We start from the raw sequence: 26,000 nt of genomic DNA, 5'->3' as shown, positions 1-26,000 counted from the left end.
GTGATTAAGGCATAAATGCAAAAACAAGTGCTACCAACTGGAATCTCTGAGCAGGTCTATCAGCTAAACAAGTTCTCATTTACACATGTTTTCAGCCACTTACTGATTTCACCACTGGATTCCCCACTAACTAAAATAATTCTAAACTATGAAATACGAAGTTTGATTATAGATAAGATGATGTTTAAAATTAAAGCAGGGTGAACTCTTCACCCCCTTGAAGAACAGGAAGCAGCATCCAGACTACAGAAAGAGAAACAAGAGCAAGGGTCTAAAACGATTTGAAAAGCTTACAAGATCACTGAGCATAAAAATTTAGTGGGAAAATGGAAGATAGAAAAATGTGATAAAATGAGTCAAAACCAAATTTTCCAATTAATTTATTTAAATTCATTAACGTTGCAAGAATACGATGTGCAACAATACAAGTTACTGTACTCCTAACAAGTGAAAGGAAAATAAAATATTACATCTCCTCAAGAAGTCAAGACCAACTCTAGTATTTCTTACAGGGACCACATTAACATCTTGCACACAGTCATCAGAACTGAATTCCTCACACTGGAAAATGACAGCACTGGGTTAAGCAATATCATCTGAATAGGAGTGAAATGACCACAGTATGGTAGTTGTGTCTAAATGGCAACATGCGATTTATGGTAAGAAAAATGTTTGAAGTTTTGAAATACATATCAAAGTGCGTTAGTGTGGAACAAACTCTGAGTTGTGTTCTGTGTGGGTGGTGCTCCAAGGGCTGTGCAAGTCAGTGGCCCTGAACACCACCAATATTTACCAGCTGGGTTCATGAAAATAAACTGTTTAAGGGGCATAATTTTAGAAGTCCGTATACAAAAACTGCAGTGGAGTAGCTAATATTATTTTCCAAGTTCCTCCTTAGCCACACTGAATGTGAAAATGCATAAAAACTTCAAAATGCAAATGTTTAAACCTCTTGGAGCATGTCTTATAAGATAGAATCAGATAGCAATCTGAAGCAAACAGCTTAATATATTAATTTGGAAGCATTAAACCCTATATTTTCATCTGGTGTTAGATTAGTTATTAAGTGCTTTATGTGAACTTTCCTAGCATTTTCCAAGTAGTTCTCAAAACATACGAAATTAAGTAGATCTATCATATATAGCTGCAACAAAATAATAGTTCCGTTCAAATTTTAGTGCCACTCTTTACTGTTCAACTCATCACCTTATTTTCAGTCACCACTTAGAACTTTAAAGAAAAGTTACGTTACTGGGACTCACCATTGATCTGAGTCTAATTCATTTAGAATCTTGGGACAGGAAAAGGGGGTGAAAGGCTCCCTAGGCAATTTTTCTGGGCTATTAGAACACTGAATAGATAACCTCCCACTTTCCTTTCCAGCTCACTTTCCCATGCAAGTCTAAGTTTCTGACTCACTCTCCCAGCAACTCAAGTTATACATTTCCTGTTCCCTATGACAAGATAAACTCTAACAGAATAGTCAGTCTAACTAATAAGTACATTAATTCCTGTCTATCTCATTCTTCTGAGATTTGTAATCCATTTCTCAAATATCCATACAGGATGGGGAAAAAATAGAATGGGGTAGCAATTAATTAATTATTTCCAGCCTGCCTTCCTCCCTTCTGATTGAGCAATTGCAACGTCAGCAATTTTACACATATAACACGGGAAAAAGAAGCTACTGTCACCTTATCTACGTTACTAATCTCATCAGGAAACTGGCCTGTTCTACCCAATATATCCTAATTACTAGTTTCTCTATCAACTGAAGAAATCTAAAAAGCCACTTCTGTATTAAATCAAACACTCCCAAATTCCCTGAGCACTCCTAAAACAGCCAAATAGTAATGCTGTACAGTCATTTACAAGTCTTCTCGCCAAAAGCAGATTCCTTACCTTTTTAAACTCTGAAATCGCAGTTGAAGAAATTCTAGCTGCCAATATATACTTGTCAATCAGCAAATTTCAGAATTCAGTGCAGTTACCAAATAGTGATGCCCATTTTGGAAGGCTGCTTTAATGTTTACCAACCATGAAATATGAAAAATAACCTGGTCCTAAACTTTAATCCAGCACTGTAATTGCTGACCCTCTCTGTTGAAACTTGCTTCTGTATGAGGGGACAAAGCAGAAGAAAATATCAATTCTCATTCCAGGTATCATCAGCCTTTTCCCCTTTCACTCCTCAGTCTCCTTATTCACAAATTCTGTGTGTCACCTGCAGGCTGTCCTGCTGGATACAAAACTCGTAATGGCAGCTGCCATACACACTACTTCCCTTAACAAGACACATTCAGTGGCATCTTAGGTAACAGCTCTTGACCCCCTCATAGTTTTCCTTCTCTTCCTTGTTTTGTTATCTTCCTTTCCAACTATCCTCCTAGGCCCTACTTAGAATCATTTCTTTATACTCCTCTCCTCAAGTTAAAGACTATTAAGCTTAAACTGTGGGGTCAACATAGTGATTTTCCTCGGTGCTACTGAGGAATATAATCAAGCAGAACACAATCAAACTACTTTATACAAGAAACTTTTGACTTAAAAGAGGCACTCAGAGCCCAACTATAACAAAATAATAGTGACAGAAGCATCAAATTAAACCAGTTAAGTTAGATTCATGACCCCAGCAGAAAGATAAACTAATACAATTATATGTACTTTCGCTTCAATCAGTAATGGAAAATTCAAATTGACTGATACAGGGTAAACGTCACATGGCTACCAATTACAAATAACAAATTTAATAAACACTTTCCCTCAAACCTACCAGTTAGGATCTTAAGTGTTATAGTTATGAAACATTTATTATGGGGCACTTCCCTATACCAGATCCCATTAAAATCTAAGTTAGAGCAGCTATCCTTTTTATCTAGTGATCCACAACACATCCCTTTCATCATATCCCAAGTGTTATCGCTGTTCCTTCTGAGTTTTAATGTTCTAATAGAATACAGGCCACTTCTCCTTAAAACTATTTAGGAAAATGCACCACTTTTGCAACAAGTTGTATCCATAGTTAGGAACAATGCTTGCAAAAGCAAAAGTCAATAAACACCGAAAGCATTGAAACTGAAGAACTGGGTACTTAATGTGGAGGAAAACCACCTATTTAAAAAGCTCAGCGTATTCTGAGTGAGATAAAGACTTATAGACAGAGGAAAGACTCCCTAAAACACTGTACAAACACCGACTCTGATCACAGCTAAATTCCATATGATCCTTTACTCATAATCCTCATATGGTAAATTCAGAAGGAATGCCTACGTTGTTATTGTTAGTTTCCTTTTTCAACACAAAGTGTTTCTATGATTTGAGCAAGCAATGATGGTTTTGGCTTTCTTCACCACAATGACATTAGTTCAGGATTTGCCTACATCTCCTGGATCCAAGTTAAGTCAAGGAGAAGGCCTCATCCTGGGAATCTTCCAGCACCTCCCATAATTGGACTTAGGTTAGCATGCCAAGTTTAAGACTGAGGCGGACAAAAAGTGAAGGAAAATTCTCTTTTGCAATAGAAACTCCATAATAAATGAAAATAGTAAAAGCCACATGTGTGTTCAGTCTAAGACAGAATACTAAAGCTTAGCTCTCATCCACTTCAATTTTGCTACTCCAGGACACTCTTTTGTAAATTACCTTAAAGGAAAGGCTGGAGCATGGTGTGACTGTCCTATCAGGAGGGTCCTAAGTTTACCAAATATATATGAGTCACGCAAATATGCGACAAAATACCAGACCAATTTGTTGTTTTAGGATGATTTTGTGGGTAATTAAGTTCTGTTTTGAGGCCTAAGTAGTATTTATTTCAATGTAGAGTCAAGATACTTACCAAAGTGAACAAGAAAGTTTATATGCTTACATCAAATGTGTCATTCAAGACCATGTAATATAATGATGCTCTAAGTCTTACAAAACAACTTAATTTACAGTACTGTCAACATGATTGAACAGAAAATGTGAAACCATATCTGACTAGGTCAAACACCTACCAAGTTCAAATAACTGATATGAAAGCATTTTAGTAAAGTGCCCACATTGAGAGCAGTTAAAAAAGCAGCTCCTGTTTTCTACAGAAAAGTAGTGACAGTGAATAACTCCTCACATTCTCTGAATACTACACTGCACTCACACAGACTCAGGAGAGTGATACCCTGGACACAGAGCTTATTTCACATTAGTGAACAAACCTAAGATTTTTATAAAGTTCTGACTTTCGGCCAGAAGACAAAATGTCCCACATATACATATATACAAACCCCAATTCTTAGCCTCTTACATTCTCTAGTTCTAAAGATGGCTTTTTGACTTGTCTTTAAGTTTAAAAAGGAAAACGTGTGTAACACACTTGTATTTGCACTTCTGAATTAAGAAACAGAACACATTAAGTGAGAAAAACACTTAGGATGGTACTAATTTACTTAGATTATGTACATGACCTTTGGGTATTCATGAGAACCAGTTTAACTGTCCCTCATCTTAAGGGCAACTTTATTTTCTAAGCTACCCAGGAAACGTATTTAACCATTTACAAAAACAAAAATTCTAACATGCACTTTACAAATTCATGGTCTTATTTACCTGCATACTCTTCCACAAGACAGGTATACATTAAAAAATATTGCTCAAAAACATAAAAATATATATTATCTCTTTCCTTTACCAGTTAGGCATATAAATATTTTACTGAAGAAGATGCATCATTCAATAAACAGATGCAAAAACTGCTTTATATAAAGTGTGGTTCTTTGCTATTTAGTAATATAAAATATAAAATGATTGCAATATAATTAGCTAGTAAAGAGCTAAATTCAAAAGATTCGCAAACCAATACAGCAGTGAACAGTCCCTTATACAAAAGTCCATGAAGAAAATGTCAAGTCAATTTTGTAACAGGTTACATAAAAATCAGGGCCAATAAATGCATTATAAATGCAAAAAAGAGCACTGCTTCATCAGCACATTCTTCAGTCTGGTTTGGACTGGACGCCAAACTTACTGTTCACTTTTCGGTTCATCTTGCTTTCCATTAAGCTCTTGATCAACTCTGTTTAATGAAAAACAATATAGATAATAAGACACGAGCAAGTGAATAATTTTCTTTCTAAAAATAATGACTATTTTTAGCACAGAATATTATTCTGTTAAAAACAAAGCTTTGCAAAGAAGCAGACATAGTAAAAAGGTTACCAAACATTTCCCCAACCAGGAAAGATAATTTTTAAAGGCAAGAGGGCACTGGCAAGAAACATGACTGTCGTTTCTTTAAAGATTATAAAACACGCTACATACAGATGCACACAGGCATACTAAAATGTCAAATTGTAGTATTCTGGCAGGGATCTAAGTGATAAGTGAGATAAGCAGGAAAAACAACTCCCTCAAAAATGATTTTGTTAACTGAAACATTAAAATGCAACTAATGAAACCAACTGATCAATTAATATTGTTAAATTCAGTGATAAAAATGCATATTTATAGAAACCATAATTATTCTCCAAAATTTATTGGTACACTTAAAATACGAATGGCTTTCACTTATTTTAATAGTAAGAAGCCATAGAATTTAATAATCAGAAATATCTAGATGTAGTTTAAAAATCCGACAGGATTAGTAGTGGGTTGCACAGAGATCCTATCAAAATTTAGGCAAGTGGGGATTAAAAGAATTACGTAATCACCACACAACAATTACATACAACTTTTCAAAGATAACGTACAATGGTCTATTACTATTATATTTGTAGCAGTTTCAATTACTGATGGAGGGGAGTTTAAAACAATTTGGTATGATACATGAAGATACTTTTCACACTTGTTTCCATTACTATAATCACTTGAACATTAGTGAATCAGATCTCACAGCCCTGGCCTGTGGTAAAGCCAAGATAAACAACATTTAAAAATATTTTTTATACTGGTATCGAAAATCTGAAAGGTACATATTCTTGATAAGGCATGCAATATACATTCAATCCTTTCAACACGTGAATATCCCTATGAACTAATTTCATAATTACTTTATTTTTAAACTCCGTTCAAACATTTTAACAATCATTATCTGCCTGGCCACTCTTGCACTCAGTTGTTTGAAGGAAACATCTAAAACATTTTAAAAACTGCTGCACTTCCACACTCAGTTTTGTATTCTCCGTATCACCAGTACTCATCACAGAGATTTCACCTTAAGTAAGCTCCCCATATGTCGCCTCTATTAAGTATTGGTTTGAAAAACATGTCCTTCTATTTTTAAAACTTGAATGTTATTTTCAAGCTGACAAGGATTTATTGATTTTTAAGGCTAAAGAAACTTTCTACAAAAACTAAGAAGTGCCTGAAAGATACATGAAATGATTCTAAGGTTAAACAAAAGTAAAAAAAAAAAAGGAAAAAAAAATCAAGATAAAATAGTAGTGGTAGGTTTCAAACAATAATTTTAAATAAAACTATAGGTCCACTTTTTTTCTAATACCTAAATTACCTAACAGGTAATTAAATATAAGAACTTTGTAAAAAGGCACAATACAGCAAATTACATCAACAAAGGCAATTCATTTTGAAATCCATGAAGTAGCTGGCTTCAAAGTATTCTACAATTACAGATTTTACTTTTAATTTCAGCCAGTGTCTGGAAAATGCACACCAATGCCTAAAAAGGAACGAGAAATCAGCAAGATCTAAAATCACTGTCCATATCTCTATGTTCAAATTAGTTTGTTAAACTGTAAAGTCTCATACAGAAATGCAAAGCAATGATTCCATTGTGCGGTCAACTGAATTCTTGCTCATCAACAGAGCTAAAACATGTTCAAAGTTAAGAATGTTTTCAGTTCCAGTTCCTTTAAATAGGTTCCTTAGAATGGTCAAAATAATTACATATAAATCTCTCACCTTAACTCTAAAGAAAGTAAGATTGTATTAAACTGTTTTGCTAATTTGTCAATATTTTAGAAATCCATTAACAAGTTAAATCCAAATCCTACACTTTTCTAAATTACTATATAAAATGGTAACTATTTTATACCTTTGCCTTTCATCTTCTATGCAAAGATATTAACAGATAATATTTGTTATGCTCAAAGCAGAAGTATTCAAAATTAAATTTAAGATGGAAAGCAGAGTGTTTAACTATTAAATGGTACATTGAAGTTCCAGGTATTTTATCGACATGTAGTATCTGACTGGTTAGCAGGCCATTTAAGCGTACAAGGAAATCAATGTTGGTTAGCCAAAGAATACGTGCATTGTAAATATAACCATCAATCCCAAGGAAATCAATTGATTCCTTAAAAGTACACAAATATTTCAAAAGCAGAAGTCAGAGATTTAAAGAATACGGTGAAACAGATAAAGTCTTAAAAGTAATCGGTCTTTCAAACAGTATTCTTAGTAATTCCTCTGGTTTTACCATTGGTATTTATACCAAATAGGAGAGAGGAGGGGCTGTGGTCTTAATTCCTAATTGGTATTATATATGGTGATAAAACAGGGTGAATTCAAGCCATATTCAGCATCTGGAACTTTGGATTCACTCTGTATTTGGATTCTGTGGTGTGTTTATATTTACAAATGCTATTATCTTTGTCTACAAGCTAACCAACCAATAAGGAAAAGTTAGTCTGTGCAATGCAAATGGACTAGTCTAGATGCAACCAGTCAAGGTGTGCATATACCTTTTTTGTTTCTTTTTTAACTTTTCTTCTTCATACCTTGGTAGGGAAGAGTTATTTCAGTAAATATACATGTTATTAAGATGAACAAAAACAAAAAAAGGCACTAAAAATAAACTCATAAATTTTCAGGCAAACTCAAAAATATTTAACACACTACGCAGAAAGTCAAAACTGACTTAAGAAATCTGACTTTGACACAAACAGACTAAAATCTTAGATTAACAGAACAAAGAAAGTTTTTTCTATATTATAGCACTGTGATACTCAAGTATTTATGTTAATAGCCTTCTACCAAGTCCTTTTAAAGGTTAGATGGAAGTAAGTGAATTTGGTAAAGAGAACAAATTCTAGCCCCTGGAAAGTATAAAGGTTAGGCTGATATAAATAATATTTAATATGATTATTCAATGCCATGATGAACTTACTCAAATTTGGAGAGTAGTACGTTCAAGTTTGGAGAATATTCTTTAGTACTGACCAATTGGGAAATCATCTCTTAGATTATAACTAGTCTTTAAAAATATAAATGAATCACAACCAGAAATAATTCCTCCCACTTCTTCAACTGACAACCTGAAGAAAATGGTGACTTATGGGGAAAGTGATGAAAAATGGCTTCTTCCCCTTTTTCTTTGTTACAAAGACAAGAGCACTTACAAAATATTTATAATATATGAAGTGAGAAACGATGAATATTGAAAAATATTTACCTTTTGCATATCAAAATATAAAGATCCAATACAATTAAAGAAATAAAACAAAACATACTGTTTTATGCATTCTGGTATGCCAACATATTCCATGGGGACAAGTTCCGCTAGTTCTGCCAAATTAAAGACGTATCTAATTTTTTGGCTGAATTTTGAGCTACGGAAGAAAATAAAAATAATTATCTCAGTTATTTCTAACCAACAGAACTGACAAGAAATTCACACAAGGAGTTTGTGGGCTTTTTTTGAAGTCAATGGCTCTCAGAACATTACCTAATAAATGGTCTTGTAACAGCCAGAAGTGTTCTGATAAACCAAGAGGGGTGAACAATGATTAGAGATTTTAGATTTTTCCGTAACCTGGAGTTGAAAAAAAAAGAAATAGAATTTAAAAAGCTCTACAAACTCTAATGCCAGAAGAAAAGTTAAGACATCAGTATGTGCAAGTTTATACAAAAAATTAATTGAAAATCCCTCATCCAAGAGTTCTCATTTAGATGTGATGCACATCTAAAGACAAGAAAATGCACTCTTGAATTCTGATGGTCCCTCCTACTGCTATGGAATGACTAAATTTAGATCCACAGTTTAGCCTGTTACTAAATGTCTCCTAGCATACATTCGCTTGTCTTCAGGATTCTGTTAACCTGGGGTAGAGGCCAATAGTGAATACAGAAGTAAACTGTTTTCATTTTTCAGGGTTGGGGGAAACTGGTATGAACTTCTTCAACACCATGAAAGGCACTGTGCAGACAAAAAGGTGGGAGTGGAGATCGCCACAGGAATAGACAACATGAATCAAGTCTAACACATTCTTATGAAGTCTAAAATTTAGATTAAAATTAAAGGCATTAACATAGACAACTTAAAATGACCCTTAAAAACTGGCGTTTTATCATGCATATTTCACATTAAACTGGTATTAGGATTTTTGTTTAAATCACAAGAACTAGCCAATACTATGTTTAGGTATGAAGAGAAATCTATTAATGGGTCTGAGTTGATTAGACTAGTTCACATTAGCTATGGTCAAAGCAAACCAATGGGAGGATCAAAGTTCCTTCCACTGGCATGGATGACTGATTCCTAGGAGAATACACTTCCAGAGCTCATTTCAAAGAAAGGCTACAGCTAAACAAGCATCTTAAGAACATAAAATATGCTAAGCACTATAAAGCAGGCAAAATTCAGAATGTAATAAAATAGGAATTGTACTAAGTTCTTCATCTTTTCCCAAATGTAAATTATAGGAAAATGTTCAATGTGGTATAAAAAAGGAGAAATAAAGAACCATTTTATAAGTTTGTTTTAGGGAATTAAAGTTATTCTTTATAAAACACATCAAAACTGATTTCCTTCATGATATTCTAAAATACTGTCTTGAGAAAATAGAAACTTGTCAGGAAATTAACAAATGTAATTTAGAAAGTGGATACATGATGCCTTTAAATGGCAACAGAAAATAAAATTTTATCTAATAAGGCCATTATAAAAATCATTCAGACTAGCTTTCAACTTGTATTTACAATACCTTCTATCAATTTGCTGATAGCATTTCCTGAGCCATCCCAGACTGGGCATTTTTCTTCGAGTTGTTGCACCATTTAAATAAACTATCATGTAGTTTTCTGCTACTAACAGCTCCAAAGTGCCAATAACATATCTGTAAAAACAAATTAAGTTTAAGCCTTAAAGATTGCTTTGCATAACCAAACTAGGTTATCCAAATTATATACTCCCTTCCCTCTCCTTCAATGAGCAAAAACAATGAAAATTTTAATACTGCATTACTTGGTAGTATGATTAAAGAAAAAAAATTCTTATCTTTTATAAATACATATTGAAATGTTTATAGATGAAATGACATGATGTCTGGGATTTGCTTCAAAGTTATAAAGTGGGGGAGTACAAATTGCGAGAATGAAGTATAAATTGATGATTGGGAGAGTGGGCGATAGTACACAAACATTCAATATATTTCTTTGTATATGTCTGAAATTTCCCACAATAAAGTCTTAAAAAACTGGACTAAGTTGAGAAATAAAATGACTCCGTGGAAATATGGCAGAACTGAGTCAAGCTCAGTTACATTTGGCTTCTGGGGGGTAAATATAATTTAGCCATATGATTTTGAGATAAAAGTCACTTCTTTACACTTAATGTGTCCTCCAATATAAAATAAAGAAGTTAGAACAGATAACCTGAAATATCCTTTCTAGTTTTAAAATGACAATTTTTCTGTCGGGGTGGAAAATGGATAGTTTCATAATACCAAAGAATGAGGACTTAAAGAACCAGAGCTGGGATATTTATAATTTTTACCCAGCCAAAGTTCACTTCCGTAAATTGGGGATCTAATTAACTCAAAATTCTGTGCAAACATTTTTGTGAAGATATGCTTACTTAAAGAGATTGTCCATCAGGTACCTATAGTTAGGTTGACCACTTTCAGGCATAAAACAGACAGCAAACACAACAATGGCATTTAATCCATCCCCATAATATCCTGAAAAAGAAACCAAAGATAAAATCACCAGCATGATTTCACTCTGAAGATTTTTCAGAGGACATCTGTATGGTTGATAGATTATAATGGTTTACCTTTCACAAAATTCTGGATCAAAAAGTATTTTTTTTGTTTTTGTTACTTTATATAGTCTTATATATGTCTTTAAATCTCCTCTTCTCAAAAAGAGAACAATAAAATTTTAAGAGTAAAGGGTAAGCATAAAAACAAGAAGCCCACTTAAAGTAGCATAATCAGAAAGCCAACCTTATTTTAGCAAGTAGACAAATATAGTGAATATAATCCAAGATGAAGAACTACAATAAAATATTTTTATGCATCTTACAGTTAAAATGGGTGCTTTTTAAAAAAGTTTTTACATTCAATGATGCCTAGCATTTTGTAGATTTTAGGGTACTAAAAAAAAGATTACATTCCTGACACAATTCTAAGTGAAGGGAAAACAGTACTAAAATGTGATGTTTCAATTATAAGCTCTAGATATTAAACTGTATTCAGTAACAAGTATTTTTGCTTTAACTTTCATTTCTATTGTTTATAAACATGCACTAAAAGGTCTGAACGTTTGAAAAGAATCTTCACCACCTTTCTTAATCCCTTAAGTCACATAGCACACTGTGATAATTCAACAGGATAAAATGGTCCTAATTATTTTCCCCTAAGAAAAATAAAGAGCTATTTCTGAAAGATATTAGGTTTAAACCATGAGGCAGGTCTCACAACTTGCCTCCTATGTCCTAGCTGAATTAATGTATGTCTATGGACTTCCCGATCCAGATTATTCTGTTTTCTTCATCTGAATAAGATTAAATTAAGCAGAACAACATAACTGCAAATATTCAAGTGATTTGCTTTCAGATGAATGAAGACTATAGAAATAAGCCAGGGAATGCATTTGGCAGAGTAAATTAAGTGGAAATGACTCTATCTGCTTGACATATGTGGCCCTCTGTCCTGTACTAGGAGGATTTCAGGTAATTTGACATGCTCTACAGAATGAGTTGCATTTTGACTACCACTAACATTCTGGCACTATTTACAGAGTGCCCAGGTAAACTTCTATATATGCCACAGTCAGACTGATATAAGTTATAACTGTACTTCACAGCTTTTCCTATTTGACTTGTAAGTTTTTTAAGGGAAGGGACAAAGCCTTATATTTTTGTATATCCCACAAATACGCAAAGTAGGTGCTCCATAAAAATGTAGAATGAACCAGTTCTCTACTTGTGGTAAAGCTATATGATTTTTTCAGGGTTTTAAGGTAAATTAAGAATCATAGTTTAAAAAGCCAGGATTTACTTATATCCACAAAAGACTTGTATGACAATGTTCACGGCAGTTTTAATCATAAAAGCCCAAACTGGAACCAACTCACATGTCCACCAAAAGAAGAATGGACAGGCAAATTACAGTTTATCCATATAATGCAATACCACTCAGCAATAGAAAGGAATAAACTACAGATACATGCAACAACATGGATGAATCCAGAGAAGTAGACGAAAGAGTGTATACCATATGATTCCAGTTACATGAAATTCTAGAAGCGGCAAAACTAATCACCAGTGTAGACATTAGAGTAGTAGTTGCTGGAGAGGGGGTATTCATTGGGAGTATTAAGAGAATTTTCTGGGGCAAATGAAATGTTCCATATGTCTAGGGGTGCAGGTTATATGGGAATATATGACTGCATGGGCATTTGTCAAAACACTTAAGATTAGAGCATTTCTAAGTGAATTAAGTCAGAAGAAACACAAATACTATATGATATCACTTATATGTGGAATTTTAAAAAGCTGAACTCAGAGAAACAGAGACTAGAATGGTGGTTACCAGGGGCTGCGGGGTGGGGAATAAGGAAAGACACTGGTCAAAAAGTACAAACTTGCAAGTTCTGGAGATCTAGTCTAAAGCTTGGTGACTAGAGTTAATAATGTTGTATTATGTACTTGAAAGTTGCTAAGACAGTAGATCTTAAACGTTCTCACCACAAAAAAAGAAACTGTAATTATGTGACGTGATGCAGATGGTAGCTAATGCTATGGTGGTCATCACTTTGCATTATATAATGTACCAGTTCAATATGTTTTACACCTTAAACTTGCACAATGTTATATGTCAATTATATCTCAATAAAGCTGAAAAAAAAATTTGCAAATGCTACCAAAAAAAAGATTATAGCATTTCACTCTATATAAACTCTAAGTGGGTCAACAGGGGAGAAAGTAAAGTCTCAGTGTTGGGGGGGGCCTAGGGACAGGGGTAAGAGGGAGACAGTTTTCACTGCACACTCATGTACCTTTTGAATTTACTGTATGCATATGTTAACTATTTTTGAACGTTGGTTTTATCCTTTTTCTTGAAATCTATTATGTTTCTAAAATGACATGGTAAATTTTATCACGCTTTCAAAATTATGTACCATCTCAAGGGAGTTTAAGCATTTAGATTTCTGATATTGCTTTAAAAAATTGGAATAATCTTTGGTAACTCTTACCTCCATGGCTGATAACTTTTTTGTAAGGTTCAATTGCCTTCATATCAACCCTGTGGTCCTGTTCTCCAATTCTGAACATACGCCAGCGTCGTCCATCTTCTTTTTCCTCTGCTGATGTGTATTCAGTAATTGAGCCTTTCCTAATAACTTCAGTAGTTTTGGGTTTTGGAAGATCATCTGTCAAAATAAAAGGTTTTTGAATCACAAATTGTTATTTGTACAATAAAAATCAAATTACATGTTAACCACTTTACTATCTAATTAGATTGTTCAGAGAATTTTTCATTACACCTTCTGTGGGATTTCAAATATTTCTTCCACAGTATAGGAAAAGGCTTGCTCTTGATATAAGGGCCATTTTGTATTTGGAAATCATGGTTCTTTAAAGTTTTTTGTATTGCCTAATTCAGAAATCACCTAATCACAGTGCAATGTATATCCATAACTTCAGAAAAGATAATTTACAGAGCCATCAAATCTTAGTACATTGGCCCTACAATGCCCTTCCAGATTCTATTTATAACAACATTGTCCTTGACAGTTACCACTATAGGTTACTTAAAGTAACTATCTAGGAGCCAATTGTTTTTTGTTACTGTTGATCACTTAAATTATTCCCCAAACATTATAATACCAGATAGAAAGTGGTTAACTAGTCAATGATTATTTCTCATTTGATCAGTTTTATAAAGCAGAAATGTATTGATAATATTCTGAAGTGTACATGCAAAAGTCTATTTTAAATTAACATTAGCCAAAGCATAAGCACCAATGATTAGGTATAATTTATATTTTAAGATTGCATTTTAGCTGATTTTTAATGAAGTAATGATTTTCAAAATTTTAGTATGATAGTCCTTACCAAAAGATGGGGGGAGGGGGAACCTACTGCATGTTAGTTGTTTGTTTCCAAGACAAAGCTGTTAACGGAAAATATCCTTCCAGGAAATGACTACAGCAGCATTAAAGAAAGAAGAGACAAAACACATAGGCAGAAAACTATTTCAATATCTTTATAAAATACTGCTTATTACTGGACTGCTTATTGAACCAGCAAAACAGGAAAGAAAAAAGGAACAAAAGATACAGTATATCAAGCATCTTACCCTTTACTGCAGATAAGATACCTAGAGCTAAACACTGCTTTGAAGTAAAAATCATTTTAAAGATGGAATATAAATAAACTATTAACAACTATGTAAAGATACTGCAGATAGTAATATCTAATTAAAGAAAGCAGGCAGAACTTCGGATTCTAAATAACTAATGATAAGAAATACAAGGTTTGGGGGCCAGAGTATACATTCACTCATGTTGGCTGTTTACAAAGTGCAGCACCCTCAGGCAAACCTATTTAAAAGATCACCCTCAAAAAACTCCCTCTAGAAGTTCCTCTCTGCAGACTCAACTACTTTTAGCACATTCCCTAAATTATGTCTCTTCAAAGTTCTTTTTCTTAGCTGATCAACTAAATAAAAGTACATGCCATAATTATTAAGCAATATTTTGGGAGCAACATGAAAAGACCATACCTTCACAGCACTGAGAAATTAAGAAAAAAAAATAAAGCCACCTATGTAATCTACTATACATGGTTTTGAAAGCCATGAGAATATTCAGTGTTAGCAGAATGTCGTATCTTAGTAATCAATATATGAACTTTAGAAAGAATATCATATTTCAACAAAACCCCTTAAGCATTGATGCCAGTTGGTTTCATGATCCAGTTTTAAGTTTTTCCAGTTCTCCTAATATGAGAATGCCATTGTAAAAACATGTATGTATATAAAGACAACCATTCATTAAAGGTCAGATGAAAACAATCAAACACTTACCTTCCCACTCAAATTCATTACTGTTCTCTGACGGTGTGTCTAAGTCATCTAAGTCAATCTCCCCACTTTCATCCAAATCATCGGACAACACAGAGCCATCACTAGGATCCAGGGTCAGGCTAATGTCTGGGGCCATTAGTTTCTTTCTTACTTTATTTCCATTAACTTCTAGTGAGCCTGGAATGGATAACCAAAGTGAAAGATATTAGAAGGAATGCTTAGATGTTCAAACTGAACAAGAGAAAAATTTTAACCACTTCATTCTTGGGAAAAATAACATTAATTGAATACAATCCCAAAGCACCAATGATCACTATTGCTTCTACATCATGGCAAGATGACATTTCCCAGCAAGGATACATCTTCTTAAATAAGAGAGGCAGACTTTATAGCCACTTCTTACTACTAAAAATGATTTCCTCTCATCCCTTTATCGTAGAAATTTACAAAAACCAAGGGTATGTTTTTGGAAAGTTAAACTTCCAAAGCATTCCAAAAATGCTTTCCTAAACACTCAATTTATCCTTTGACTCCCTATGATGAAACAAAAACTGAGCATATTTTTTTCCTTGACAAAGAAACGTGTTCAAAAACAACACAAAATCTATCATTTCACTGAAAGTAAAGGTGTCAAGTTCTTACCAGGCTGGCTCTCTGGTCCAGTTACAGCTAATATATCTGCTTCAATAGTATCATCTTCTGGTAAAGGTCTAGAAGACACAGACATAATTTTTAACCCAGAAATTAAAAAAAATTTTTTTCAAGTTCAAAGATCTATTAAAAATAACTTATAGAAACAATGATGAGGAAAACTGAATAAAGCAGTGTTTCTTAAGTTTTAGCAATTTACAAACCACTTTTAAAGAAAAAATTTTCAGACTGTCAGAATTGACTTACATATTTATATAAGCAACACATAAAAGTAGATATAAACTCCTTATGTAACTGCTCTTAAATACAACTATAAAATGTAAAAAGTATAAACAACCTACAAAACAAATATAATTGCTTATATGACTTTAATGTGATGTATGACACAATGTATGATGAAGCTAAATTGTTACTCACAATGGGACTATGGTAACGATGACTACAATTCTTTTGAGCTCAGCATTTCTATATTACTACTATCAACATGTGCTATGTAATGACTCATTACTCCCACCAGCTGTTCATATTCCAACTGCTAAGGGATCTTCCTGTGTACTGAGATGGTCTTCTGACCATGATGGCATGGCAGCATCATTTAAATATAAGGTCTGCCTTTGCTCTTTCTCTCTTAACTCGACTGCTGCCAATACAATTGTAAATACAAATGCAAACGTGTCAAGGTAGCTGGCCACATGATATAGAAAATTCTTGCTTATTTAATAAGTCGTTTTTTAAAAGCAGGAAATTTAACAATTCTTATAAAGACTCCCTTCTCCCAGGAACCCTTCACATTCTAGTTTAAAAAATACGACATAAAAGCATTGTTTATAACAGCAAAGTTTTGAAACTTAAATGTTCAAAACAAAAATGAAAGAAAGATTATAGAAGAACACACATATATTTGGTTGGAAAGTAAAATACAAGAGAATTAGTCTAACTGTTGGAAAAGAACTTCCATTTCCTAGTATCAAATGAACACCTTGCAATACTGGGTTTTTTTAAGAAGCCAAATAATCATTTGATAAATGATATCTCAACAAAGGAATTTTGAAATTTTGTTTTCATTTAAAAGCATTGCTCACATTGGAAAATCTTCATCTTGCCATTCCTCCTTAAGTTCCACACCTTCCATTCTCAGCTTGGATTCAATGTCAACTACAAACTCCTGGGAATCCAGAGAGCCAATGTCCTGTGAAAAGAGAAAAATTTATACCCACTTATTTTCCACCTTACTTTTTATCTGCTGAAAAGGAGCAATAATGTTATACCTTCGTTCACACCTCTACCTTGGACATGAAATCAATTTACTGAGTTGCAACTACCATTTTTTTTTTTAAAGAATTAAAATAGAAAATAGAGTACAAATTCTAGTAAAGTAAGTACTATTTGCTGTAAGGTTATTGTGCAGTGAAAATATCTGTTTCAGTTGCATATATGCATGTGTGTCCCAGGTTGTGATTTAAAATTTATTAGGTATTGTGAATCATATAAAAACAATTAGGGGGGTGCAGCCAGGTGGCGTAATGGTTAAGTTTGCATGCTCCACTTCGGTGGCCTGGGGTTCACAGGTTCAGATCCTCGGCACGGACCTGCAGCACTCATCAAGCCATGCTGTGGCAGCAACTCACATACAAAAATACAGGAAGATTGGCACAGATGTTAGCTCAGAGCCAATCTTCCTCACCGAAAAAACAAACAAAAAAACAATTAGGGCACAAGGAATAAAAGTAAATAAATATATTCTCTACTCTAGATCCATAATTAAATTATCTGTCCTCTGGATAGATGTTGATTCTAGAAACTGAACACTAGAAAACAATACCTTTACACTCTCACGATTCAGCAGAGGCAAGTGGTGTACTGTCTTTTATACTCCCTTCTGTATAGTTTCAAAGCCATAATTCCTGAGCCACTTGAAGAAGGCTATTTAGTAACTGTCCAATAAAATAATTATGCTAAATTTTGATTTGCTTCATATCTATACCAAGCTTTTCTCATATAGTTCAACATAAGTGTTCAGACACAGAACTTAGAGATTATTTCTATTCATGCAACTACATGTTTTAGGCTATAAATTTTAGTTTTAGTTTTTCCAAGGAAGGGTGTGGTTGCCAATATCCTCATTTTACAAAATGAGGAATCTAGAGGTTGGTTTGGTTGATGGAATAAGAAACAGAGGTTTGGGAACGGCTCTGCGGCCGAGTGGTAAGTTCTCGCGCTCTGCTTTGGTGGCCCAGGGTTTTGCCGGTTGGAATCCTGGGTGCAGACATAGCACCGCTCGTCAGGCCAGGCTGAGGCGGTGTCCCCCATGCCACAACTAGAAGGACCCACAACTGAAAATATACAACTATGTACCAAGGGGCTTTAGGAGAAAAAGGAAAAATAAAATCTTTAAAAAAAAAACACCTATTTAAAAAAAAAAGAAAGAGAGGCTTAAGTATATTATTTAAGAAGCCATGAAGATGAACTGGTTAATAGTGCAATAAAAACTGTGACAACTTTAGGGGGCAAGAGGTACAAATGAGAATTTAGTTCACCTACATTAGAGTAAGTCAATAGATGACTAAAGTTATTTTTTTTAAAAGAGGTAAGATATATATTTCTTAAGAGATAGAAAGTATCACTGGATATCACCAGAAGTATTAAAAATAAAGTTAAAAGTGGTTGACACCAGTGGAAGAAGAAAGAGGGTGGGATGGGGACCCTGATGCTTTTCATAGTAAATCCTTCTAACTTATCTGACTTTTAAAACCATGTATGTATAACTTTAAAAATATTTATCAAATAAAACAAATGGTGCCAGCCATTCATTCACTTCAATTAGTCTCCTAAAACAAAGACGTGGTCATATTTTATGGTTGTCTTATCTGCTACGTTATTACAACACTCAAAAGATGCACAAAGTTGTACAAAAAACACATTATGTTCCAGAACAGAAACAACAACAAAACTACATTAAATCTTCTAAAGCGTTAGATTTCATATGGTAAACTAAATTCCTATCTCCACCAAGACTGGGAGGCGCTCTTGCCACTGTGAATTCTTACTTACGCTCAAGGGAAGGCTTCAAACATTCTCGAAAGGTTTAAATTTTTGAGGACCCACTTGCAATCACAGAAGCACACGGCAAATGCTGTCTTTTCCTTACCAACATATTTGCTTGGAAAGTCAGTTAATTTATATATATGAGCAAGGCACTTTTAATTTTCTGGGAAAACACTGAGCCAGGCAATTTTGAGAAATTAACGGAAAACACTTAAAATACAATAATCTTGACTTTAGTACCTTCTCTGTTTTTAACACATAGCCTACATTTTAAAGTAATTAACACACACCCTCAATGATGACTTCACAGATTGTTCCCTGACAGCAACCAGTCTTCTCTATAACCAAACAATCTCTTCTATTTAGAACATAGAACTAGAAAAGACCCCAAAATTATGGCCAACAAGTCTCAGATACTTAATACTTCTTACTCTAGAATTAATGCTCAAGTGAGACTGAAGCATTCTATTACTAAATGTTGAAAACTGACAGTCTCTTCCAAATTTTTGATTCACTATACTTCTCAATGTTTTCTCAAGTCTCTGATACTCACTCTAAAGTGAACTAATATATTTTCCTAAATTCAATAATCAGAAAAGCTTTCCATTATTTTGTCTCACCTTTTCACTGGGTGTTGGAAAAATAGGAGTTCTGGGTGTCTTTTTCAAATATCCCACAGACTCAGAAAAATATTTCAAAAATAAAAGCAGTGACTACAAATTGCTCCCATTATATTTCCAACACCTAGCAGTGCCTGGCACACAACAGCCCTTAAATATTAGTTAAATGAATAAATATTTAATTGAAAGGTATAACCCTGGATAGCAAGCCTTTGTTTTGCTCAATCTCTTAGGCTTATTTTTCTTATTAAATTACTTAAATAGACTTCCTGTTATGTGTTACCCCTCAAAAAGTATAACGAAAATATTTGGGGCAACCTACATACATGCAACATCAATTTCTGTTGGTAAAATTATTCCTTGTTTCTAAGAGAAAATATCTATCTTATGAAATTCTAGAAAACAAACTATGTCTTTTAGCTGCTTTAACACTTGAACAAGCCTGTCACTCGAAAATAGCTCCTCTAAACAGAGAGAGCTCAAGTCCTTCAGCCCTCTCAGCCGGTTCACTCAATTTTTACTTGACTATCATGTTGTAAGTACACTAGGTAGATAAAAAGTTTAAACAATTGAGAGAGTACTGTTCTTGGAAGCACTTTATCATCAGCAGCTGTAAGAACAGGAAACGAACAAGAAAGAGCAATATAAGCACAACCACTTTGAAGGAAATCAGGATATTGCTGACTTACAAGTTAACGGTGGTTGTTTCCCATTTTTTGTTCATAGATTTGGTAAATAGAATGGGGAAACAACACTTTAACATGCTATTTGTTAAAACAACCTAATGCAACAGGAATAACCTGATTTCTCAATAGACTTGTGGTAGTGGTGGCATATCATTATTTATGCCAATTATCAGTGGAGGTCATAGAGATAAACTCAAAACAGCTGCTGACCTCAGTGAGGGTGAAAATCAAGGAGATAATGGATTTCCTCCTGACACATCTTCAGAAGGGAGGTGTGGTGGTAAATTCAACCAAGATAAAGAAGGAGATTTCCCTATGCAGCTTAGCAATATAAGCAAAAATTAAATATTAAGATCACATTTAGAACCGTCTGAATTATAACTCATAATTTTACATGGCAACTTTGCCATTATGTAGTTTAACAATGCCACTGGAATAGGTGCACTTAGTAACCACCATCTATGCTGAAATCAATTACAGTTGGCTGAAGGAAATGCCCGGGCAAGCCTTTCACTTCCCTATTTAAAAGAAAGGACTTCATTCTAAATATTTGTGTTCACTTTTTCCTATGAGGTTGGCAACATTGGTCGCGCTACAGGAAAATAATTTAGGCCTATGTGTCTATGAAGAAAAATCCTGTATGAAAAACATAACTACAGAAAATACAAAAAATCCTATAGGCTTGCTTCCCTGAGAGCATCTGTTAGAATGGCTATTATCAACAAGACAAGAAATAAGTGCTAGCAAAGATGTGGAGAAAAGGGAACCCTCATGCACTGTTGGTGGGAATGTAAAGTGGTGCAGCCACAGTGGAAAACAGTAGGGAGGGTCCTCAAAAAACTAAAAATAGAACTACCATATGAATTCCACTTCTGGGTATTTATCTTAAGGAAGTGAAATCACTATCTTAAAAAGAGATATGCAACCCCATGTTCACTGCAGCACTATTCACAACAGCCAAGATATGGAAGCAACCTAAGCATCCTTTGATGGGTGAACAGATAAAGAAAATGTGATACACACACACAAACATACACATGAATATTATTCAGCCATAAAAAAGAATGATATCTTGCCATTTGTGACAAGATGGATGGACCTTGAGGGCATCATGCTAAGTGAAATAAGTCAGACAGAGAAAGGCAAATACCATATAATCTCTCTCATATGTGGAATCAAAAAAAAAGAAAGAAAGAAAGAAAGAAAGAAAGCTGATAGATAACAGAAAACAGACTGGTAGTTGCCAGAGGTGCAGGGTGGGTGAAATGGGTGCAGGGGATCAAAATGTATAAACTTCCAGTTATAAAATAAATAAGTCATGGGGATGTAATGTACAGCATGGTGAGTACAGTTAAGAATATGTATTATATATTTGAAAGTTGCTAAGAGAGTAAACCTTAAAAGTTCTCCTCACAAAAAAATTTATAACTATGTGTGATGGATGTTAAGTAGACTTACTGTGGTGATCACTTTGCAATATTGCATCAGTAGGTTGTATATCTGAAACTAATACGTTATATGTCAATTACGTACAAAAATTACAGTGATGCCAACTTTTCTCAAAATTGTGAAAATAAAGCAAAGGATAATCATGCCACTTATAAAAGGTACATTTATTAAATTATCAGTATGCAGAACATGCTGGAGACGCTCTGAGATCTTTGAAAATGTTGAAGTCTAATAATTGACCTCTAACACTTTGTTATAGAGTTACAAATATTAGTTGTAATATAAAATTATAATTTTGGAATAATACTATCATATTATACTAGTATTGCTTTATAGGATGTAAGCTAAAAAGACATCTTTCAATTCACTGTCAGCCAAGGTTAATTTATTGGACCTGGCTATATACACTTCCTTTCTTAGAAGCCTTCCTCCATCGCTGCTCCTCCTACCAGCACTATTCCAGGTGGAATGAACAGAACCATTTCCCCAAAGAGTGCTTTTCACATTTACCAGCCACTTGTATATTCATCATCTCGTATGTTCCAACCAACAATTATGTGAAGTATAAAACACTAGTGTTATTATCCCCATTTTATCTTATATACGAGGCAAATGACACTATATCCTGGTTAGACCTGATTAGACCTAGACTGTTTCTGATATAGCATACTGTCCCCAGTTCGCTGGCAACTTTATACAGAATAAACTTGTAATGCCAGATTTGGTTACTTACCTTCAAAGGTCCTGTAATGCCTAAAGATTATAACAGTACTGACTTATGGTGATGTACTTCAAGTTCCATGTTTGCAGAAGTGGATCTGTCATACTTCCTGTCTAAGCCCAACAATATTAGGCTGCAACAGAGGAGACCATGAAGACTAAAAATAGAGTTCAGAGAAAATGTAAAAAGACAAGAACTAAGAAGATGTGCAAGATCATCAAAAAAAATGGTCTGCAGGGTAACTAAACCAGGTAACTTCAGTTATAATTTTGAGGAAACATCCATTTACAAATTGCAAAATTCTTCTCAAATTTTTTTAAAAGAATACGTTTAATTAAAAAAAAAGTTAATTGATTAAGCATTAGGAGAAACAGAGATCCTAACCAAAGAAGGTGAGGATGAAAAAAACCACTAAAATGCAATCACACCCTTCACTCAACCAACTACATGGAAGGCACTATGACTACCTGCATGAACACGACAAAAGCTGTGCTCTCAATGAGCTCCCGGAACAGGCACACAAGGGAAGTTTAAAGCAAGGCAACAGACCCAAATAAATGTCTGATTTAACATGAGTTGATCTAGTACATCTCCGGTGGCATCGGATGCATCCAGGAGACCCAAACCATTTAAGCAAAAGGTAGTGTCTGAATCCACCCAAGGAACTCGGCTTTTCACGTACGAAGGTCTATGAAAGCTCTGATTACAAACGCCGCTTCCGTGTCTGTTCCCAGAGGGTACGAAGCACATCAGACGTCCAAGTTTCTTTGTTCTGCACCAGGACGGACGCTGGTCATAAATACCGGACCAGCGTGGCCCAGTCTGCGCGCCCAGACCGGGGTGTGTGCAGGAGGGCCGAGAAGGGGGAGCAGGTTCCATCCCGAGCACGACCACCACAAACGGAAAAGGGGGTGGGAGTGGGGGCAAGGATGGCAACTGCAAACAGGAGCCGAGCCAAGGGCGGGGGCCTGAGCTGGGCGGGGATCCGGGAAGCGCGTCCCGGGCAGGTTCTTTGGCGCCCCCTACAACAGAGAGCCCTCTGGGCTGCCTCTGTCGGGCCGTCCGGGGGCACGCGCCCGTCAGACGTCCTCCCCCAGGCCTGTTCCCAGCCGGGACCCGCCGTGCCCAGTCTTCCCGGGCCGCACTCACCCCGGAGGAAGCCTTGGCTCCCTCGTCTTCTTCGCCCCTCCAGGCCGGCGACGTGGGGCTGACGGCCAGGTCGTAGAAGGTAGTGCCGAGCGGAGCCCGCTCCCCTCGGACGGCGGTGGAGACCCGGGCCCAGTTTCCCGGCCACAGCAGCAGCGGCAGCAAGAGCGGTACCGGCAGCGGCAGCAGCTGACCCGGATGCAGAGAGCTGCCCCAGCGGAAGTGACCACATCCCGACCTTCTCCGGGCGCGGCAGACGGCAGAGGCGTGGCGTCTTCTTGAAACCCCAAAGTCCCTCTCCCCGCCCCCTCGGCCGCCGCAGACTGACGCTCGCGCATGCGCCCGCACCGCCGCCCTGCGTTCCCGCTGGGCGGGCGTGGCGCGATGGCTTCTGGGCGGTGCCTCTGAGGGTGCAGGTGTATTTTTGTGTGTGTCCTGGGACTTGGTCTTCGAGTCTCAAAGAGCCATTTTTATATTCTTTATGTTAGCTGTATTGATCATTACAATGATCATATGTTATAAAGTGGATGAAAGTAGGGGAGGAAAAATATCCGAGGCCTCATTTGGGGGAACGAAACCTCAGAAGAATCCTTAGAGTTTGGTAAAATGCTCGAGTGAACAGCTTTACTCTACAACAGTGCTTCTCAAATTATATGTAGGGAATGATCAAATTATTTTTTTAAATTTCCAGTTAGTTGTGAACCATGCTTTGGTAAGGGAAAGTAAAAATATTGGAAATATTTTATCATTGGAGTCAACCGCCGTAAAATGACCCGTAAAGGTTTCGAAACGTTCGTTCTCAATTTCCGTGTTTGTTTCGTGGACCAGTAACAAACAGTAATACGAAGGGCCCAGGTCTGTGGATCACACTTTTGAATAGCAAGACTGCTCTACAGCTTGAAGGAAATAAGATTACTTTGGAGAACATCATAATCCCTCCAGGAAATCAGCCCAGCAGTCAACTATTTGGGTAATGCATTAGGGAATGATGGGGCTTGAGGGGGAACGCAAAAGCTCAAAAATTTAAATCATTGACCCAAAGTGCAGCTGCCAGGTTTACGTTGCTTTGGCAACATTTACTCACTGTTGGGGGCGGCGCCCGAGGGGAGGGTGGCGTTTAAACTCTCTGTATCTCATCTATAAAATGGGAAAAAATAATACATGCTTCGTAGGGTTTTTTGAGATAGTCATGTATGTATTAGAACAGCGCTTGGCATATTGTAATCATATGGAGTTGTTAGGTATTATTATTTTTCCTCCTATTCTAGCAATTTAAAAAATAACTGGTAGAGAAAACAAACACAGCTGACCAGTAGAGCCTTAGCTGAACAACTTCTTGGGCCATGCTTCTGTAAGCAATTTCATGTTCAGTTACGGGTTTTTCATGGTTCCGTATTTTGCTTGTTTCAGTCCTGCAATGAGTAATATTCCCCACAGGGTGGCAGAAAATCATTTGAAATCATAGGCAATTGTGTGATTTTTGCAATCTTTAGTTTCTGTTTCATTTCACTAACTTTATTGTTTGGTAAGCTTGTTCAATGTTTGCTTTGGTTTTGAGTAAGCCATTTAGTATTTGTCTTTTTATCTCCGTCTCGTGAGTTGTCCATACTTACCGTGAAACATTAGAAACTACAGATAAGGCAAAAAAAGATAATCACTTAGTACCTTTGTGTATATCTTTTCAGATTTTTTACACATATAACTATATAAATAGCACATAAATGTTTTTTATAAAAATGAATGTAACTAATAGTTTATAACTTTTTTCTTTTAATTTAAAATATATCATGAACTCCTCAGGTCAATAAGTTTATTTTAACAATCATTTTTATTATAAATAATTTATGTACTATTAGCTCCTTATTGAACTGTTAGGTTGCCCCATTTTTTTTTGATAGTTAAAAACAACACTTCCTAGAGTATCCAAAAAGACAGAAACATAGGACTGACTTATTTTCAAATGATATACTAATTACACAGTAAAATAATACACTCAGTATATTTTTAGGTGAAATACCTCTAATCAATGAGTCTAATTGTTAATCTGAAAAAAATATAAAAAAGACACTATTTTCCCTGTGTTTCTAGACTTTTCTGATAATCTTTAGTGTATTTTTGCAATTACTTGTTTTTTCTATGTGCCTTTTTGAATAGGCGAATATTTAGTCTCTTAAAAATTGTAAAATAATTCAGAGGGAAAGAAAGTGTGGCTTCCAGACCCTAAGTAGAAGGTATCATTTAGAAAGTGATACATTAGCTCAAAGCCACCATCAGTCTGTTCCTTTGTCGTTTCTGGCTTTGGTGTTATGTGTAAATAGGCCCGCCTCACCCCAGCATTGTACAAGTAGTCATAGTTGTTTATAGTTTCCTCTTTAAAAAGTATGAACATTAAATCTAATCGGAATTTTGTCTATATGCTTATGATATCAGGTAG

The 26,000-nt window shown here is 35.3% G+C and overlaps 1 protein-coding gene across 5 annotated transcripts in view; it reads right to left on the bottom strand.

Moving 5' to 3' along the window:
• The window catches only part of BNIP2 (BCL2 interacting protein 2), a 38,603-nt gene extending 14,740 nt beyond the window's left edge, over positions 1-23,863 (bottom strand). Inside the window, exons 1-12 of one of the 5 annotated variants that reach the window (XM_008539944.2) lie at positions 23,570-23,709; positions 22,433-22,553; positions 16,982-17,088; positions 15,891-15,958; positions 15,249-15,425; positions 13,414-13,590; positions 10,790-10,892; positions 9,918-10,049; positions 8,660-8,746; positions 8,445-8,543; positions 7,677-7,712; positions 5,003-5,050 (exon numbers count right to left, since the gene is read on the bottom strand). In XM_008539944.2, coding sequence (XP_008538166.1) covers positions 5,003-5,050; positions 7,677-7,712; positions 8,445-8,543; positions 8,660-8,746; positions 9,918-10,049; positions 10,790-10,892; positions 13,414-13,590; positions 15,249-15,425; positions 15,891-15,958; positions 16,982-17,031 — 977 coding nt within the window. In that variant the 5' untranslated portion in view covers positions 17,032-17,088; positions 22,433-22,553; positions 23,570-23,709. Of the gene's footprint in view, positions 1-363; positions 5,051-7,676; positions 7,713-8,444; positions 8,544-8,659; positions 8,747-9,917; positions 10,050-10,789; positions 10,893-13,413; positions 13,591-15,248; positions 15,426-15,890; positions 15,959-16,981; positions 17,089-22,432; positions 22,554-23,569 lie in introns of those variants that run through there. The other 4 variants (XM_070623645.1, XM_070623675.1, XM_070623660.1 and 1 more) reach the window with 4 other exon arrangements.
• Between the last annotated feature and the right edge of the window lie 2,137 nt (positions 23,864-26,000).

This window comes from Equus przewalskii, chromosome 1 (assembly GCF_037783145.1).
Source record: "Equus przewalskii isolate Varuska chromosome 1, EquPr2, whole genome shotgun sequence".
NCBI lineage: Eukaryota > Metazoa > Chordata > Mammalia > Perissodactyla > Equidae > Equus > Equus przewalskii.
Note: the sequence above shows the minus strand (reverse complement) of the source record. Positions and strands in the feature narration are given on the sequence as shown.